The sequence below is a fragment of the Rutidosis leptorrhynchoides genome, chromosome 4 (genome assembly GCF_046630445.1).
Source record: "Rutidosis leptorrhynchoides isolate AG116_Rl617_1_P2 chromosome 4, CSIRO_AGI_Rlap_v1, whole genome shotgun sequence".
In the NCBI taxonomy this organism is placed as follows: domain Eukaryota; kingdom Viridiplantae; phylum Streptophyta; class Magnoliopsida; order Asterales; family Asteraceae; genus Rutidosis; species Rutidosis leptorrhynchoides.
Genome location: NC_092336.1, coordinates 405038407 through 405056835, shown reverse-complemented (window position 1 = coordinate 405056835; position 18429 = coordinate 405038407). Strand labels below are relative to the sequence as shown.

The 18429-nt window shown below is 35.2% G+C and overlaps 4 protein-coding genes across 6 annotated transcripts; 3 read left to right on the top strand and 1 right to left on the bottom strand.

Moving 5' to 3' along the window:
* The first annotated feature begins 485 nt into the window (after nucleotides 1-485).
* LOC139844119 (fatty acyl-CoA reductase 2, chloroplastic-like) lies at nucleotides 486-4048 on the top strand. Its single transcript, XM_071834331.1, has 9 exons — nucleotides 486-885; nucleotides 1618-1721; nucleotides 1825-2024; nucleotides 2118-2218; nucleotides 2309-2510; nucleotides 2614-2775; nucleotides 3102-3183; nucleotides 3267-3670; nucleotides 3874-4048. Exons 1-9 carry the CDS (start codon nucleotides 486-488, stop codon nucleotides 4037-4039), a joined length of 1821 nt encoding a protein of 606 aa, XP_071690432.1. The 3' UTR covers nucleotides 4040-4048.
* Nucleotides 4049-4738: 690 nt separating this feature from the next.
* Nucleotides 4739-10289, top strand: LOC139844118 (conserved oligomeric Golgi complex subunit 1). Its single transcript, XM_071834330.1, has 6 exons — nucleotides 4739-6950; nucleotides 7766-7960; nucleotides 8055-8335; nucleotides 8440-8619; nucleotides 8704-8881; nucleotides 9668-10289. Exons 1-6 carry the CDS (start codon nucleotides 4776-4778, stop codon nucleotides 9806-9808), a joined length of 3150 nt encoding a protein of 1049 aa, XP_071690431.1. The 5' UTR covers nucleotides 4739-4775; the 3' UTR covers nucleotides 9809-10289.
* Nucleotides 10290-11998: 1709 nt separating this feature from the next.
* On the top strand, nucleotides 11999-14588 carry LOC139844116 (uncharacterized). 3 transcript variants are annotated; one of them, XM_071834327.1, is made up of 7 exons: nucleotides 11999-12122; nucleotides 12691-12797; nucleotides 13144-13194; nucleotides 13429-13480; nucleotides 13650-13708; nucleotides 14069-14114; nucleotides 14243-14588. In XM_071834327.1, exons 2-7 carry the CDS (start codon nucleotides 12729-12731, stop codon nucleotides 14371-14373), a joined length of 408 nt encoding a protein of 135 aa, XP_071690428.1. In that variant the 5' UTR covers nucleotides 11999-12122; nucleotides 12691-12728; the 3' UTR covers nucleotides 14374-14588. The 3 variants fall into 3 exon arrangements, with proteins under 3 accessions (XP_071690428.1, XP_071690429.1, XP_071690430.1); XM_071834328.1 differs by having other exon boundaries at nucleotides 12015-12068; XM_071834329.1 differs by having other exon boundaries at nucleotides 12073-12095.
* Nucleotides 14589-16503: 1915 nt separating this feature from the next.
* On the bottom strand, nucleotides 16504-17973 carry LOC139841972 (nuatigenin 3-beta-glucosyltransferase-like). The gene has a single exon (XM_071832155.1). It carries the CDS (start codon nucleotides 17971-17973, stop codon nucleotides 16504-16506), a length of 1470 nt encoding a protein of 489 aa, XP_071688256.1.
* Nucleotides 17974-18429: the final 456 nt, after the last annotated feature.

Here is an 18429-nt window from a genome sequence, read left to right as displayed (position 1 = left end):
CATTTTTTCAAACAAAACGAAAATAAAGTCAAAACCTTGGATATTTTTTAGTGATCCCACGCCCTTTTTCACATGAATATTTTATAATTTCTTAAACCCAATTAAATTAATCAAATAATAGGCTAAAAGTAACAACTTTTCGCCATCTTAGCCGTTGGTGATCACAAGTGTGATTTCATGGCAAAAAGGGAGCCTTTACCTTCATTCTCCTAACCTTTTTCTTCTTCTTTTTATAAACCTCATGTTTCTTTCTTAAATTATTATTCATTTGTGTGTTGTTGTTTACTTGTTTCTTTATCTGTTTTTATACTTTTCTTGAATTTTTAAATTTGTTATTCATCTTTTGAATTTGTAGGAGATGTTTAGCTAAAGAAAGTTTCCAACTTTACAACCAACATCTTCCAAACTTGCAAGTTCCATCCCTTGTGTGATTTTTGTTTTTGCATTTTTTTCTTTCTTGTGATTGATTTACACTTTTCTTGAAAATGATGGGGACAATGTCTCTTGGTTCTTCCATCTTTGTTCTACAAAAAAAGTCTCGAAATTTGGCGGGTAATGATCATACGAATTACCCGTGGTTGTTTAAGAAGAAGATTAACTGTGTGATGTATTGTTGTCATAGTGAAGGAGATGTGATTAAGACTAATGGGTTGCCTCCTGTTTCTAACAAACGATCCGTTTTGGTCAATGCGGATCCTGGAACAGCTCTTTTGGATACCGAAAACTTGGTTTTGGTTCCAAATGGGAATGGGAGTGTTTTATACAATGGGTCACAAAATGCTTCTGTGATGGGTGTGAATGGTAATGGTATTGGAATTGGAATTGTGAATGTGCTCAAAGGAAAAGGGTTTTTTGTTACTGGTGCAACAGGCTTCTTGGGTAAAGGTACGTACATACACAAGCAATCGCCTTTCTTTATATATTTTCTATGAACGATGTTTTCGACCTTATAAGTTAGGGGAGTGATTCCTATACCAACATATTTTATCTATATACTGCTAAAACTGCTTCAAAGATTGTACAGTACAACATTCTATTATAATATATATTTAGTTGCATATGGATAATTTTGGTGGTGTATGGATGATCACCCAATTGCTAAAAGTTGATATTTGATTGATGAAAATTGAAGGTTAGTTTTTTATTACTTAAGATAGTTGAAAACATAAGGTATTGATCAATATCACAAAGAAACCATCATTAGATCCCAAATATGACATCAATTGAATACTTAGTTAAATCAGTTTTAGTTTTATTGTTGTTGGTTTCACACTTTGAATAACATGTTTTAGTGTTTAATGGTTTGTGCTACAAATACTAACTAAAATTATGAATTGTTGGGTACAATTTGGTTCAAGAAATGACCCATTTACTCACCAGATTCATGGTACATTTTATCTATAATGGGTCAATTTGGAAGGTAATAGAGAATAGCTTGCAAGAAATGGGCCAGGAACTTAATCCTCCCCTAAAGTGTATTGATATTGTTTAAAATCTCCCACCTCTGAGTTTAAACTGTCAGTCAACTAATAAAGTTCATATAATCACATTTGAGACATTACTATTTGTAAAAAGGTCTTTTTTTTAACAAAAAAATGTTTCGGTTCCATTATTTAGTATTCATAGAGAAGATACTGCGAACGGTGCCTGATGTTGGCAAGATATATCTCCTAATCAAGGCGAAAGACATGGAAGCTGCAATGGAAAGATTGAATAATGAAGTATGTGCATTTTCATTTTTTTTTCTTCTTCTTTTGTATGTCCTGCGCATAAGTTTTTACGATTAAGTAGTTAAGTTAAATTTAATATAGGACTACATTACAGATAATTAATACTGAACTTTTCAAGTCCCTCCAACAAGCTTATGGAAAATCATATCAATCTTTCATGTTAAGCAAGCTTGTTCCTGTAATTGGAAATGTTTGTGAATCCAATCTCGGTTTAGATGATGATACAGCTGATGTGATTGCGAAAGATGTTGATATAATTGTAAACTCTGCAGCTAATACTACTTTTGATGAAAGGTTATCTTTTTCTTTATTTTTTCAATGTTAATTAATTACATTTTAGTAGGAAAATGGTAAAGATCTGTTAAAGTTCTAAACTTGGAATCACAGATATGATGTTGCTCTTGACATTAATACCGGGGGGCCTACTCGTCTTATGAGTTTTGCCAAAAAATGCAAGAAACTCAACCTTTTCCTGCAAGTTTCTACAGGTAATATAGTTATAGTTACCACCATAATAGTAGATATTATAAACTTGAATTATAATTATAGTTATATTTTTACATTCTTTTTGGTTGTAGCATATGTCAATGGACAAAGACAAGGAAAAATTATGGAAAAGCCGTTTAATGTAGGCGAGAGTATAGCACGCGAGAGTCTCATATATGGGAAACATATGCCAAAGTTGAACGTTGAAGACGAAATAAAAATGGTTTTGGAAACAAAGAAATTTTTGGGAGAAAATGAAATGGGTCAAAAGCTAAAAGAACTTGGATTGGAAAGGTACAATGGATTTGTATTTGAATACATCCTTATATTGTCTTCTAACTCAAAAGTTGAAATCAACTATAACGTCTAATTTTGTTGAGTTGTGAGATTTAAACAGGGCAAAGTTGTACGGGTGGCAAGACACGTACGTTTTCACTAAGGCGATGGGAGAAATGATGATTGATAAATTGGGAGGAGATATACCGGTAGTCATTATTCGGCCTAGTGTCATCGAAAGCACTTACAAAGAACCTTTTCCAGGATGGATGGAAGGAAACAGGTACAATTTTTATAAGAGGTGGCAATATGGGTTGGGTCGTCCAGATTTTTTCTTATCAAAATGGGTTGGGCATACCCATTAGGACCTCTTTGTCCAATTGAACTGAAGTGGTTTAGGAAGTTGTAAGGATTCAAAACACTTGACTTTTGACCCGTTTCACCAATTTCACCTGTTTACTCGTAAACCATTTCATAAGCTAATGGGTCGAAATTGACACCTTTACTGTTCCAGATTAATTCTAACTTAATTTGCTTCATGAACCTTATATCCATCAATTATAAATCACATCGAAGTTCATTTTTTTTACTCCTTGCTCTTGTTTGAAGGATGATGGATCCAATAGTACTTTACTACGGAAAGGGACAACTAAGTGGATTTCTTGTTGACCCGAATGGTGTTCTTGATGTGGTAAGTAAATACTTCATAATTCCCATATTTTAGGGTCAAAATTCAACAACTCTTTTCATGAATGATATGAAATATCGATGCAGGTTCCAGCCGATATGGTGGTGAATGCCACCCTTGCGGCAATGTCAAAACACTTATCCGGTGGTAAAACCGAAGATAACTACATATATCAAATAGCTTCATCTGTAGTGAACCCATTGGTCTTTAAGGATTTAGCAAGCTTACTTTATGAACACTTTAATTCTTCTCCATGTTTGGACTTAAAAGGGAGGCCGGTTAATGTACCAATTATGCAACTTTATCGGTCTATGGAAGATTTCTCCGCTCATTTATGGAAAGATGCAGTCAATAGAATCGGACTCAATAGTTCGGGTTCTACAAGTAAAGGGAAATTTTCACTTAAACTTGAAAACATTTGCAAGAAATCAGTAGAGCAAGCACAATATTTGGCAAATATATATGAACCATACACATTTTATGGTGGAAGGTAATATCATACTTTATATTTAGTATCATTTACACTTTAACTAATTCTTACATCATATGATATGCTAATATAGCAAATACCACACACATATGGAACTAATACTACACAACAAAACAATAATACCCAACTCGCGTATGCAAGTTATGAAACTACATTGTGTTAATACTTTGCAAATTTTATAAAAATGATAATTTTTTTGGCAGGTTTGATAATAGCAACACTCAGAAGTTGATGGGAATGATGTCAGAAGAAGAAAACAAGACATTTGGATTTGATGTGGGGAAAATAGATTGGAGAGATTACATTTCAAATGTTCATATTCCTGGATTAAGGAGGCATGTAATGAAGGGAAGAGGAATGTGCACTTAAATCAACAAAACCCCCATATGCATATGCATGCCTCTATAAATAGAAATGTTATTGTAATAAATTTAAGTTATAATTATATTTCTCTATCATTTTCTTTTGAATTAAGTGAATTTCGTTGAATGTTACAGTTAATGAAATCGTATGTTGTAACTCATACTATATGTTGTCATCTAACTACGTTGTAAGTTGTTTGCTTAAATACTGTCTAAATGAGACGTTTAAACAAACTTTTAATGACGATTCGTGAGTGTTTGTCGTTTTTTCTACTTATTAAATGTAAGTTTTATGGTTTAGATTATTAATGAAGTGAGAATCTTAATTTTGTATAATTGTTCGGGGTCTAACTATGTTATCATGTTATTACTTTTTTCTTAATCTATTTCAAGATGTGTTGATAATGAAATTTAAACTTTCATCATTAGGATATTTTGGGATGATTTCTCTTCAAGTCAAAGAACAATAAATCTATTTTGGGATGAAATTTTTCTGTACTGATTTTAGTCATTTCTAGTCATGGTTATTTTTGATGAGGAAGAGTAACAAACACTCAAAATGTTAAGTACACTTCCACCAAACATTAATGTAATTTATATTTTGCCCCCCTTAACAAATAAAAAATGACAAAATCAACCCTTACCTGTAAATTAAATTACATCTCCATTTTAATCACACAACAATAACTTCAAATCCAATTAACAAATTCACTCCAAGATCTGATTCACCACCGACGACCACCATGAGAGTAACCGGCCAATCACCACCGCCACCAAAATCACCATCTTCACCGTCAACCACATTAACATCAAAAGATGCCGAATCACTCTTCCGTTCAAAACCTATATCCGAGATCCGAATCATTGAATCCGAAACCCGAAAACAAATTCAAAACAAATCCGAAGACCTCCGTCAGCTCGTCGGCAATCGTTACCGTGATCTCATTGATTCCGCCGATTCAATAGTCAACATGACGTCATCGTGTCACTCAATTTCAAATAACATTTCTTCAATTCATCACGGTATTATTCATTCTCTTACGTATAATTCATCGAATAATTCTAATTCTGTATCTAGTAATCCTGCTAGGGCTCGTATTTACGGTATTGCGTGTCGTGTTAAGTATATAGTTGATACACCTGAGAACATTTGGGGATGTTTAGATGAATGTATGTTTGTAGATGCTGCTGCTCGCTACATTCGAGCGAAATTAGTTTATGATGGTCTATCGAATGATAGTGATAGTAAAAATGTGTTGTATAAGTTTCCTTTGTTACAACATCAGTGGCAGATTGTTGAGAGTTTTAAAGGACAGATTTCGCAGCGGAGTCGAGAGAAGTTGTTGTTGGATCAGACCGTAGGGCTTGAGATTTCGGCTTATGCCGATGCTCTTGCTGCTGTTGCGGTTATCGATGAGTTAAATCCGGCACAGGTTTTGAAATTGTTGCTCGAGTCAAGACGAGCTTGTGTCTCGCAGAAGTTAGGTAGTTGTAAGGAGGTTAGTGAGGATGTGATTATGGTTTTTTGTGAAGTGTTGAAGGTGATTCAGGTTAGTGTAGCGCATATAGGGGAGTTGTTTTTGCAGGTTTTGAGTGATATGCCGTTGTTTTATAAAACGGTGTTGGATTCACCGCCCGTGTCTCAGTTGTTTGGTGGGATACCAAATCCAGATGAGGAAGTAAGGTCGTGGAAGTCTTCTAGGGAGAAGTTGGAGTCTGTAATGGTAATGCTAGATCGGGATTTCATTGCAAAGGGTTGTTTGGATTTTTTGAAGAGTTGTGGGAAGGAAATTGTTAATAAGGTCAACGGGCGGTACTTAATTGATGCGATTGAGAGTGGGCAACAGCTTGCTGCAGCTGAGAAGTTGATTAGGGAGACAATGGAAGGGAAGGATGTGTTGGCAGGGAGTTTGGAGTGGTTAAAGAGCGTTTTTGGTTCCGAGATTGAAATGCCTTGGAGTAGAACTCGTGAGCTTGTTTTAGGCAATGATGATGATCTTTGGGATGAGATTTTTGAAGAGGCTTTTGCAAGTAGAATGAAAGCGATTATTCATTATGGATTTGATAAGATGAATGATATTGTTAATGTGAAGGAGTCAATTCTTACCATTGATGAGGGTCCCGGTTTGAATAGGTCTCCTTTAGGTGGCGGGGTTTGGTTTATGGAGACAATAAAGAAAAAGGGTAGTGTATTGACTAGCCCTAGAGTATCTTCAGAAAGTAGTGATTACCTGAGCTGTTTAAATGCGTACTTTGGTGATGAAGTTGGTCGAATTAGAAATGCAGTGGACAACCATTGCAAGAATGTACTTGAAGACGTGTTAAGCTTCTTAGAGTCCCCAAAAGCTTCTTTAAGGTTAAAGGAACTAGCACCATATTTACAAAGCAAGTGTTTTGAAAGTATGTCAGCTATACTTAAAGAACTTACAAACGAATTGGAAAACTTGTATACAGCATTGGGACATTTCAAAGATGATTCTTCACTATCTCCGGGTATAATTGTCGAGAGGTCATTATTTATAGGAAGGCTATTGTTTGCATTCCAAAAGTACTCAAGAAATATTCCTGTTATACTTGGGTCACCTCGAATGTGGTTGAATGAATCTATGGCAGCAAATTCAGGTAGAGTGTCACCACTTTTGAGGTATTCAAGTGGAATGTATGATTCTTTTACGTCTGAAAACCCCGGGAAGAAATTGCTGACATCACCTAGAAGACAATCTTCACTTGCTGCTTCTGCATTATTTGGAGTTGATGATAGTTCGAGCCCGCAACTTGGTGAATTTAGAAAAACAACACAGGATCTTTGTATTAAAGCTCATAACTTGTGGATTACTTGGGTTTCGGATGAATTGTCAACTAATCTGTCAAACCGTCTAAGAAATGATGAAAGTTTATCGGCAACCACTCCATTGAGAGTAAGTGCTCATTAATAATTGCTTTCTAGTGAGATTTAACATGACATGTGTTCTCCGTGTATATATTAGCAGTAAACATGGAAAATTGGATTTTAAGTTACTGGGAATGAGCACAAATTTTCTGCATAGGCTTAAAATTGGGGACTTGGTGTTTTCTTAAATGAATTGATTTTGTTGCAAGTTTTTCCTGTTAAGGAAATGAGTTCTCTTTTTGTATATACTTTGTCTCGTTTCTCATTACTCCAATGGAAGCTAAGCATCAATCTATTCCACATTTTATTGATCTGTATGGTAGCCCATAAAAAGATATTACAAGTCTATATTGAACATAGAAACCGGGCTTATATTTCAAAACTCAATTTGAATGTTATATGACTCGAAAATTGTTGGCGTGTGCATATGCTTGTATGTAAGACATTGAACTTACTAAAAGGCATAACACGCTCCAAACTACATCTATATGGAAACTAATAAATTGATATGTATTACACTTTTACTCCAGGAGTGGTTGACATTGCATAATTATCTTCTTTAGCTGCAAATCGTATTTCCTTTATCAAATGAGTGTTTTGTGACTTGGCACATACACTCGGTCTTTAGGTGATTAACTTGACCAAATAATGCTATGCGATAAGTATGTCCCTTGTGCTATCTTCTTGAAGTCCTTTCAAGTTTTAAGCATATATATCTGAAAGTCTACATTTCAAATTTCGATGTCCCGTTCTTTTGCCTTTTTGATTCCCACGTGCTATTTTAGTTTCTGTTCTAGCTGAGTGATGCCGCCATTAATCTAAAATGCTATCTGTGTTGAATAGGGCTGGGAGGAGACTATAGTCAAACAAGACGAATCTGCCGAGCACCCATCAGAAATCAAAATTTCTCTTCCATCCATGCCGTCTTTGTATATCACCTCATATTTATTTCAAGCTTGTGAAGAAATCCACCGAGTCGGGGGTCATGTTCTAGACAAACCAATTCTCCAAAATTTGGCTGCACGATTGTTGGAAAAGGTATTTTTAAATGCTTGCTTCGATATCAATATTATATTATGGCTACTTTTGAGCAACCTTAAGTTTGTCATATTCTTCTTGTATGCTGATGCAGGTGATTGATCTTTATTTGGATTTTCTATCTAATGATGATGCTAGTGCAACGCGTGTGTCTGAAAAAGGAGTTCTGCAAATTTTACTGGATCTAAGATTTACTGCTGACATTCTGTCGGGTGGTGATATTAAAGGGAACGAGAACATATCGAAAACATCAAAGACAAAATCGGCTTATAGAAGGAAGCAAGATATGCAACAACCAAAGTCGGCTATGAAAGATCGCCTTGATGGGTTGGTGAATCGTCTAACACAAAGGCTAGACCCAATAGACTGGCTCACGTACGCTTTCATTTACCTTATTTTTATCAGATTAATAAGTAATATAATAACAATAATGGTTTTCAGCATTTCACAGTTTTCAAAAATATCATTTACTTGTGTAGGTATGAGCCATACCTTATGGAGAACGAGAAGCAGACCTACCTGCGGCATGCAGTCTTGTTTGGTTTCTTTGTGCAGCTTCATCGTATGTACACAGACACTATGCAAAAATTACTTACAAATTCAGAATCAAATATAATGAGATGCTCTACCGTTCCTCGTTTTAAATATTTACCCATCAGGTTTGTCTTTTAGTTGTATACTTTTTGTGTTTATATGAAACTGTGCTTAGAATTGGCTTATTGATCTCGAATTTGGTTGTGCAGTGCTCCTGTATTATCTGCAAAGGGGACAAGTAAGTCCTCCATATCAACATCTATCGATGATGTCTCTTTAAGAAGTTCTTGGAGAAATTATACACAAGACGAGCTCTCCCGCAATATGGATATGGACGACAGTTCAAGTTTAGGGGTTGCGACACCTTTCTTGAAATCTTTCATGCAGGTTAAATCTCTTTATAATTTCACTTGTGCGTCGAGTTTATATTCATGCCTTATGGGAATATGGACTTACTATCTTCAACGCACACGTTTCTAATGAAATGGGACCTCGTTGAAGATTAGGGGCTACGTCCTTTCATGGTTGCAAATGGTGGTTGCGGTGGCCTTTGCGGCGGCCGTTGCGACGGTTTGATGACTAGCCCGTCCCGTTTTCAAAAACTTCTAATTAGTCTGTCAACGCTAAAAAGTCAGGTCAAAGTCGGGTCAAGTCAAAAGTCTGACTTTTTGTCTGGCCTTGTTCTAGTGTAAATGAAAATCCCAACCCATTAAAAAATTAGCTCGGAAAAAGTAAGAACACTGATTTACATGGTATCCTTTAAGCTAAATTATTAAATAATTAAAGAAAACATTATAAAAAACCTATTTATTATTTAAACGAACAACATCGTCTTATTTGTAAATCATTTATTTTCAAAATATGTATGTTAATAATATTCTTGTTTGAAATATTTATAAATATTTATTATTAAAAGTCAATGTTGGTGAATGTCCGTCTCGACCAACTCGACCTTTCAAGATCCTGACCGTCTCCGTCTCACGTCTATCTCATACTTGCGTCCTTTGACTTACACGATCAGCAACCTTAATGAAATATAGTTTCTGTATAAGGAAGTTTCACAAAATTAATAAATTTATATGTTTGAATGAGGATTTGGTTTCCTTGTTTCATTGGACTTCAACCTAAGATTAAAGCAATCTTGATATTTAGTTTTTGTTGATAACTTTTCAGGTTGGCAGTAGGTTTGGGGAGAGCACGCTGAAACTTGGTTCGATGCTAACGGAAGGACAAGTGGGCAGGTTTGGTGACATTTTACCAGCTCAAGCAGCTGGACTTCTATCCCAATTTACAGCCGGAAGATCAGATTATTAGTTTCATTCATGATTCATCCCACCCCGAAACACCATTTATCCCGAGTAACAAGCTAGCTATGATGTCGGCAAACATTGGATAATCGGATGCCAAGTTAAGGCCACAATGCACTGTATGCCCACAAGACCCGTTCGCCCAGTGGGTATATGTTTCCTGCGCTGATATAAAACGTGCATTTTCGGGGAAACTTGTGAAGAGCATATCGTTGTTTGAATGGGGCTATAGTCTTAAGTTTTGTGTGTTTGTTAATGTACATTTCGGGAGCATTACCCTTAAAGGAGGTGAACTGTGAACTTATACTTCATTTTTCGTATTATGTTTTATTTATGATAATTATGACTTAAAGTTAGTACAGGGGAATGTTAGGTTTGTACTTTTAGAACTGTGGTTTTGTTGGTATTGTCAGCTATTGATATTTGTGTACCGGTTTGGGCAATTGTAACAATGTTCTTATTTTAAGATATGATAAAAATAATTATTTGACTTATTATGTTAACTTAGTGGAAATATTCATTATCCATTGTGTATCCAAATTTTCATAAAATAAATGAAAATAAATGTGAGTGCATTCATCACAATAAGATCTGAATTTTATAGAATTGATGTGTTTCTGTTCAAAATAATAGATAATATAATGTAATGTAATATAACGTATAATGTAATGTAATACACTCTGTAATATAGTGTAATGAAATGAAATGTAGGATTTGTGATTTTCACTCACATAATATAGTGTAATGTAATGTATGATTTGGGATTTAAAATATTTACCGGGTGAATAGCTTTTATCTAAAATATATATATATATATATATATATATATATATATATATATATATATATATATATATATATATATATATATATATATATATATATATATATATATATGTTGATTTTAGTTTGATACATACTCGACCAACACTTAGCGACTCATTTTACTCGCTTTCAAAAAACATGAATTTACCAAATAAATTCGCCACCTTTATATATACATATGCTTTTCACTCACATAAAGGCAATCCACGTATCTCGATCCACTCCATTCTTTCATCAACAAGAAAAATCACCCGAAATATTTTTCATAACCGATAAAAGTGATTTCATTGTGTTATTTTCCATGAACAATTTACACGCTGTAGCATTTGATAAACAAATCCATATCCATTGGCCACCAACATGTCTTATATTAAGAACAGAGAATCCTTCTTGGGTGCACAAATTATAAATATTGTGCATTGATTCCACCTCTTTACACATAAGTAACTGGACCTTTACATTATTGGTAGTCTGATGCAATTCCTCCTCCTCCAATATAACTTTTTAGTATTTTTCACACTTGAAACAGTTGGTGTTACTTTTGGGCCTTTTACAATTTAAGCATATGAATTTTCACCAATTTTTGAAGAAAAGTTATTGTTGTTGATCAGGACATAGATTTGTCTCACACGATCACTTGAACCACTTTTCCCAACTTCTGGTTTCTTCACTCACCCCTCTTGAACTCGATACAGATACATAAACATACTTATCTCCAATACGGACAGAAGACAATAAAGTAGCGAAGTAATCAGCGTGATCAATCTATTTGAATTGAATAAAACCGAAGTTTAAATAATCAAGCTCTATGTTTTCTCAAAGGTGAACAAATAGTTATTTTTTTACGTTATATATTTTCCCTAACATGAAGCATATTACATATTACATACAATGGTGGATCTATATGGGATCCAGTGGTAGCACATGCTATCACTGGAATACGCGATGCAGTGGAAAATTTTCGGAGTTTTTAACTAGTGATACCACTGGATAGTGTAATATTTTGTGTGTGACACTATTGGATAGTGTAATTTTTTTTTTTGAACTTTTAACTAGTGAAACCAGTGACTACGAAACCTAGATCCGCCACTGATTACATATTACTCCTATGGTCTTTTATATTAATTTTGTCTTTCGATTTTTCATAGCGGGAGTATCGATACTGAACCGCACAGTATAGAAATCATTTTTTGTGTAAACTAGGAACTGATATCAATATCGAATACCCTTTGGTACGGTATTTAGTTACGATACCAATACGCTATCAATCTTTTTGAGTATTTTTCCTTATTCTTAGTTTGGGGACTTATTTTGTAGGATACTCTAAAATGCAAGGCATTAAGTTGTTACTTTTCATACTTAATTGATCCCTATCAAATAAAACCAATCGAACCGTATTGCTAGCTCAAACGACGATCTTCTTCCAGCGACAATACACCAAGGTCTGGATTAGGGTTTGATGCTTCTTTGTATATATCTATCCTTGAATTTATACTGTAAGTATGAACCTTATGATTTGTATAAAACATTTTCTATCAGTGTTTGAGATTGATCGAATCAGAGCGTTCGTTATTCGGCAGTTCGTTTAGTGAAAATAACGATTCAGTGGACCTTAATTAGGGCTCACAACTGCTACCTATGCGTATATAACTTATAATAATTACAATTGGATTTGATAATTGTATGATAAGTTTGCAATTTATGTTAAACTATTGGTTTTGTATATAGCTACTTCACTTGAAATTTGTAAGTTGTTTCATATTTTTGTAATCTGTTTAGTAATATTATATTTGGATTTATATATTTTTTTAAGTCCATTATTATTGTATCACAAACTCTAATTTACTTGTCATATATTGTATGTGTGTGTGTTTTCTGTTGTAAAGATTTTAGTTGTGTATAGCATTGGCTGCTTGTTTTGGTGTACAGTATTCAATTAGTACATCTGTGAGAAACAATGAATCAACATCTTTAGTGAAATTGTATTATATGAAGTGCATATGACGTAGAGTACGTAGGTTTTGTAGCGGTTTTTAACCTCATTTTTTACATTTTGGTGCTTAGAACTATAGAAAGGTTGAAGTATATATCGTGTGGCTGCGATGGGTGATTTAGATCCTAGAAGTTCGTTGAGATGTCGGCACTGTGCAGGTCCTCTAACCAAGGATATGGTAACTTCTGTTAACTAAGCTTATTTGACAACCACTTCTGGTTTATTTCTTAATCAGTTTAAATATTTCTAGAAACTACCGAAGTTTTGTTTGTAGGATGTAGAGGTTGATTTAGTATTTAAACCATAAATAAATTTGTTACAACTTTGATTAATACAGACGGTAGGCAGTTTGGAAGTGCTATTGGGAAATGAATCAAACTATTGTCTCTTTAGTACTGTCTAATTTCACAAGTTGTACTAAAAATATTAATTATGATCATGGATTTTGGATGATTGCTGAAATGTATAATTTTTTTTTTTTTTTTTGGGCTTCTATTCTTGTTTATATATCTGGTTGATGGCAGGAAACCAGTGATTGGACTGTTGGACCCCTTATTAGAGATAGCTTTTCTATGGTAAGTGGTAACTTTCGTCTGTTAGGTTTTCATTTGAAAGCATGGAGAAGAGAGCAATCGTTTTTTTCATATTAAAAATAAGCATTAAATGTAAAAAAAATGAATGTAAATGTGATTTTTAATTTTTTTTTGGAGAAAGTTCCATATATCTTGACAACACCTTCTCCGTGTATTCAAATTTTCTCCTTACACGTTTTTTTAAAATGGTCTTATTTTGCCATCTTGATAATTCAGATTGGGTCTGCTGTTGGTGGTGTTTCAAGTGCATTCTATGGATTCAATCTAGGTAGGTGCTGCATTATAAGTCAGTTTGTACTCGTAATTCAAGTAGTGATTCTTTTGCAAGACTTGTATACATGCGTTGCCAGGAATTTAGCTTTCAAATGTCAGGCGCTAAATTATTAGCAGATTGAACTTTCTTTGAAGAGTATTATTCATTGCTTTTTATCGTGTAGTTATGCCGGTTGTTCAAAGGCGGGTGAAAGGGCCTATGTGGTTGCATTTTCTGATTGGTGTAAGTTTCTAACTCTACATGTTAATGGGCACTCACTTCCAGTTAGCGACTTAAGATTCACCATTTAGTATGTCTAAATTTACAGAGTATTAGCTTGTAAAATCTACCATTCATGGAGGATATAAATGCCATAGATTGGAGGTGATAATATGGGCGTGCGGAATGAGTTGGGTAAAAGAAAATTTTTTGTATGGGTCATAACATGCCAAGCTAGGTTTACCAGAAACTGTTTTCATCCAAAATCCAAAATTAGTTATATAATAAAAAAAAAACTCGTCTGTTTATTTCTGATGCAATTGTGTATTTTGTTGATGTTCATCTTGAATTCATTTCTTCTGGTGGCTGAAAATTCTCATGCAGGCCCCGCCTGTGATAGTTTTCTCATCAGCGTGTGCAGGATTGGCAGGTTAGTCTCTTATTTATGTTGTATTCTTATCATCACGTGCAAATGTGCCTCCTTCTTTTTCTCCTCTCTTATGTGTTATACAGTATCCATCAACTAAATTACTCTTTTTGATTGAATGAAATATGTAGGTGGTGCAATTCCAGCACTTGCTCAACTTGCATCTTCGTCTTATCACGCTGCAGTCTCGTCCCCATCATTACCTACACCTCCACCTCAGGATGGCGACATCAACAAATCCAGAACTTCCTCCACTCTGTAATCAAACTCTGCTTATATAATCCTTGCTTGTTCATTCGAGCAAATGCCCTTTTAGGCCATGAATTACTTCATTTCCATGTAAATTATTGTTTGAATTTTTGAAACTTGATCTATGTCATAACAAATACATACCAATTAGCAACTACATACTAATTTGTAGTTTATGCCTTGCATGGCATCATATATTCATATATTAAGTGTAACATTTTCTGAATTTCCTCTGCTTACCTTGACTTTAGTTCATTATAATTGACATTAGTCTTAACATCCGAAGTGTTAACTTGTAGTGTCTAACCACTGAAGGTGCTTTGGTTCACTGTCTTGGAATCGAAACGGATTGGATATTAGATTGATTTATGTTGCAATTCGAATGCCAAGTTTACCTAATCATTTGTTTGCTACTTTATATCTGTATCTAATATATATACATTTCCTAGATAATATTACCAGTAACAGTCCTACCATGTAGCTCTGTATATGACGTGCTCCTGAGTTTCCTTTTTATTTACACCAAATCAAAGCTAAGCAGTTCAGCTCTGTTTAAACAACACCAATAATCATAAGCTCCATCCTTTTTTGTTTGCTCAAAATGTGTTGAGTTACCTTCCGGTTTTTTGAGTGCTGGTCCATTTTCAACCAAACTTGACACCCGATAACAACCCTTAAAAATTGCAGGGTTGTGGAGCTATGTTCAATCAAACTTGACAAAGTCCATTGAAGACCTTAATTGAGCGACAACATATTTAAAAGCATCTTCAATTGGGTGGTTTAGATCCAAAATTCTAGTAGTATTGTCGAACTTAAGTTCTCTTGGTTTTAGGTTTTTCTCTTTTGCTTCGTTGTCGATGTTTGTCTATTTTATTTCCTTTTTCTAAATCTTTGTACTTGGTTTTTCTTTGCTGTTTAATGAACTCTTTTCCTTTTTTTGGTCCAAAAAGGAAAAAATCAACCTTTGAAATACAATTGATAAAGTTTAACAAACTTTTATGCTGGAAGATGCGATATAAGGTGATTAAAGTCAACTAAGATGATCATTCGTCGGTAACTACATTATATTCATATTTCATAATCATAGGGCCTCCGACTATCGTTTCAATATGAGTGCTAGTATATCATTAACTTTTACCGTTTCAATATGAATGCGACCAAATTATATTAATTGAATTTAGTCGGTCAATAAACTAGACTTGTCTTACTGTGTAGGTTTGCCCAAATGAACAGTTAGTTGGTACCACGTTGTTTAAAATGATACTTCTTTCGTCCCCTGTTGTAACCTTGAGAAGTAGAGATTGACCATTTAGTTACGATACATTGCGTGCTAGTTCCTGCAGTTAGACCCCTTCTACAGAAACAGAATAACATCCCATTCTCCACCTACGTTTGTCATGACAACTTTTTGATTGTGAGCCTCATTCTATCAATCTTCCTACAAGTAACTCAGCCAGATTCAGTCAACAAACACGAGTTAGTAAATGTGCAGTTGTTGACGGGTACCTTGTGCAGACACTTTTTTTGGACAGCGGTTAGGGAGTCACTGACGGGGCCCACCAGAAGTGGAGCCACTCACCCGATCATATCGTGCCACGTGTCGAGAGGAAACCACGGAACCCGCTCCCAAAAGGTAACGCGGCCGACTGCGAAAACTGTTCATGAGGTTCAAACGCAAGACGTTACGAAACCTCGATATATACTAAGCAGCACAAGTAGTATATTTTTTTGTCGACTCAAACTAATAACCTCAATGTTAACGAGCCTCCTTGATACCGTTGGGCCGTAAGTACCTGTGTTAGTTTTATGCTCTGTAGTTAAAATTAGTCGCCCTGCTTTTAATTTAGTTTATTCACTTTGGTTATATTAGTGTTTGGATCTCAATTGGATCTGGATCTTAGTTAATGAGTGATTCAGATGAGCTCGTATATTTGTTAATTCCATACGAATTGGAAGTCATCAGATTTTCTTTAAAAAAAAAAAATTCACACAACTTTATCACATTATTGGACATTCATACATATCAAACCTATCAAACACGGTTTAAAACATTTATCACAACCTTACCTTACCACGTTGAATACACCGTTACAAATGGTACAACAAAAGATAAACTGAACTTTCTCAAGGTACTAAATTCATATCACGCCTTAGGAGTGAACCTAAAAGCTTTAATATCTTCTATCAATGAAGCTAAACTGTTAGCAGACGACCCACCTTTATGCACACTCCGTTTCGCTTTCATACTTAACTCTTTTAAATTACGTTTGATGATTTCAACCATATCTGATCCATCTTGTAATTTCGCAATCGCTTCTACAATCATTTGTTTCCCAATCACTGGGCTGGTAATATCGAAATCCGGGTTCCAAACCTCTGCACCAACCTTAACTCCAATTCCCAAAAGCTCAACCAATTTCTCGTTTTCAAAATGATCCGCGGTTAATGGCCACGTCACTAATGGCACCCCAGCAACCACAGCTTCAAGCACTGATCCCCATCCACAATGAGTAAAGAATCTTCCAACTGCAAAATGTTGTAGTATTTCAACTTGTGGGGCCCACTCAGTAATGATGAAACCCTTGTTCGCCTTCATAATTCGCTCCTCAAACCCTTCCGGAAGCCCATCGATTTCTTCTCGATTATCGTCTTTCTTTTTAACCACCCAAACAAACGGTTGGTCGCATTCTTCTAGCGCCAACGCGATTTCCGTAATTTGAGCTGCCGGAAACGTTGTCATACTTCCAAAACACGCGTATATAACCGATTTAGGCTTTTGAGTGTCAAGCCAATAGAGAGATTCGTGCATATTCGACAGACCAGGTAAACGGGTAAACATGTAAGGTTTTTCCAGTACAAACGTCTTCGTCAAACAATCACTATTATTGTTGTTGAAAAATTGGAACAAAGGACCAATATGCCAAATTTTCGGTCCGTTAACACTCTTCTTCATATGATCAGCATACGCCGGTTCAATCTCATAAAACGAATTATGAACCAATCCATAACTTCGCTTCTCTGATCGGAACATGGCGTCTATCAGATCACCAAACATTGTGTTTAACTTGACACCATCAGGGACCTCTGGCCGTTTCATGGTAACTTTATCGGGTAAATTCGGAACAACAAAGGTCCCATCTTCCGATTTCGCAATAGTACTCGAATAGTGCACTTTCAGACTATATAAAACAGAATGAAAAAACATACTATCTGGATAAAACATCAATGTAGGGATTTTGAGTTCATCTGCCAAGTCAACGGTCCATGTAAGAAACATGTCCGAAAATATACAATTTGGAACAAGATCTCGAACCGCTTGTTCCATTGGTTTTCGGACAACGTTTATTTGAGCTAACCCATTCCACGGCGGAATGTTAACGGTGTGAAACGAAATCGGGTAACCACGGGCTATATCGAAGTTAATGTTGTCCTGAAACATGGGGAGAGTATGGCTCGATGTAACGATGGTTGAACGGACGCCACGGGCCGCAAACAGTCTTGCAACGCAGACTAGAGGCATCATGTGGCTGGCACATAATAAAGGGAGGAACACGACGTGAAAGTTGCCGTCGTTGGTTGCCAGTTCAGACGGATAATTCTTCTCCGGCGACATGTAGATGGAGACCTAACAATGGATATATTTGGTGTCATTTTTCTTTCTTATTACATCAGTTTATATAGAGATCATCAAACAATAAATAAACTACTACGTACATTCTAATGTGTATCGCGTGCATGTACTTTAAGTGTCTGACTGTCTGTTTTATTTCTAATTAGGGTCAGATAAATATATATGATATCTATTACAGTATCTATGTACGTAGTATTGATACTGTACGTAGTATTATTTATGTTATGTACCGAATAACAATATACGGAGTATGAATAACTGAAATTACTAAATTAAATTGTTTTTTTTTTTAAACGGCGATATCGACATCGAATGCTCTCATTAGTCACCCACACACGCGTTAAGAGGAAACCCAAGTTGGCAGTACCATCGAAGGTTGGGAAAACCCCCCAGAGACCTTCCCAAATCGCATTGATGTTGGCAGTACCATCAAAGGTT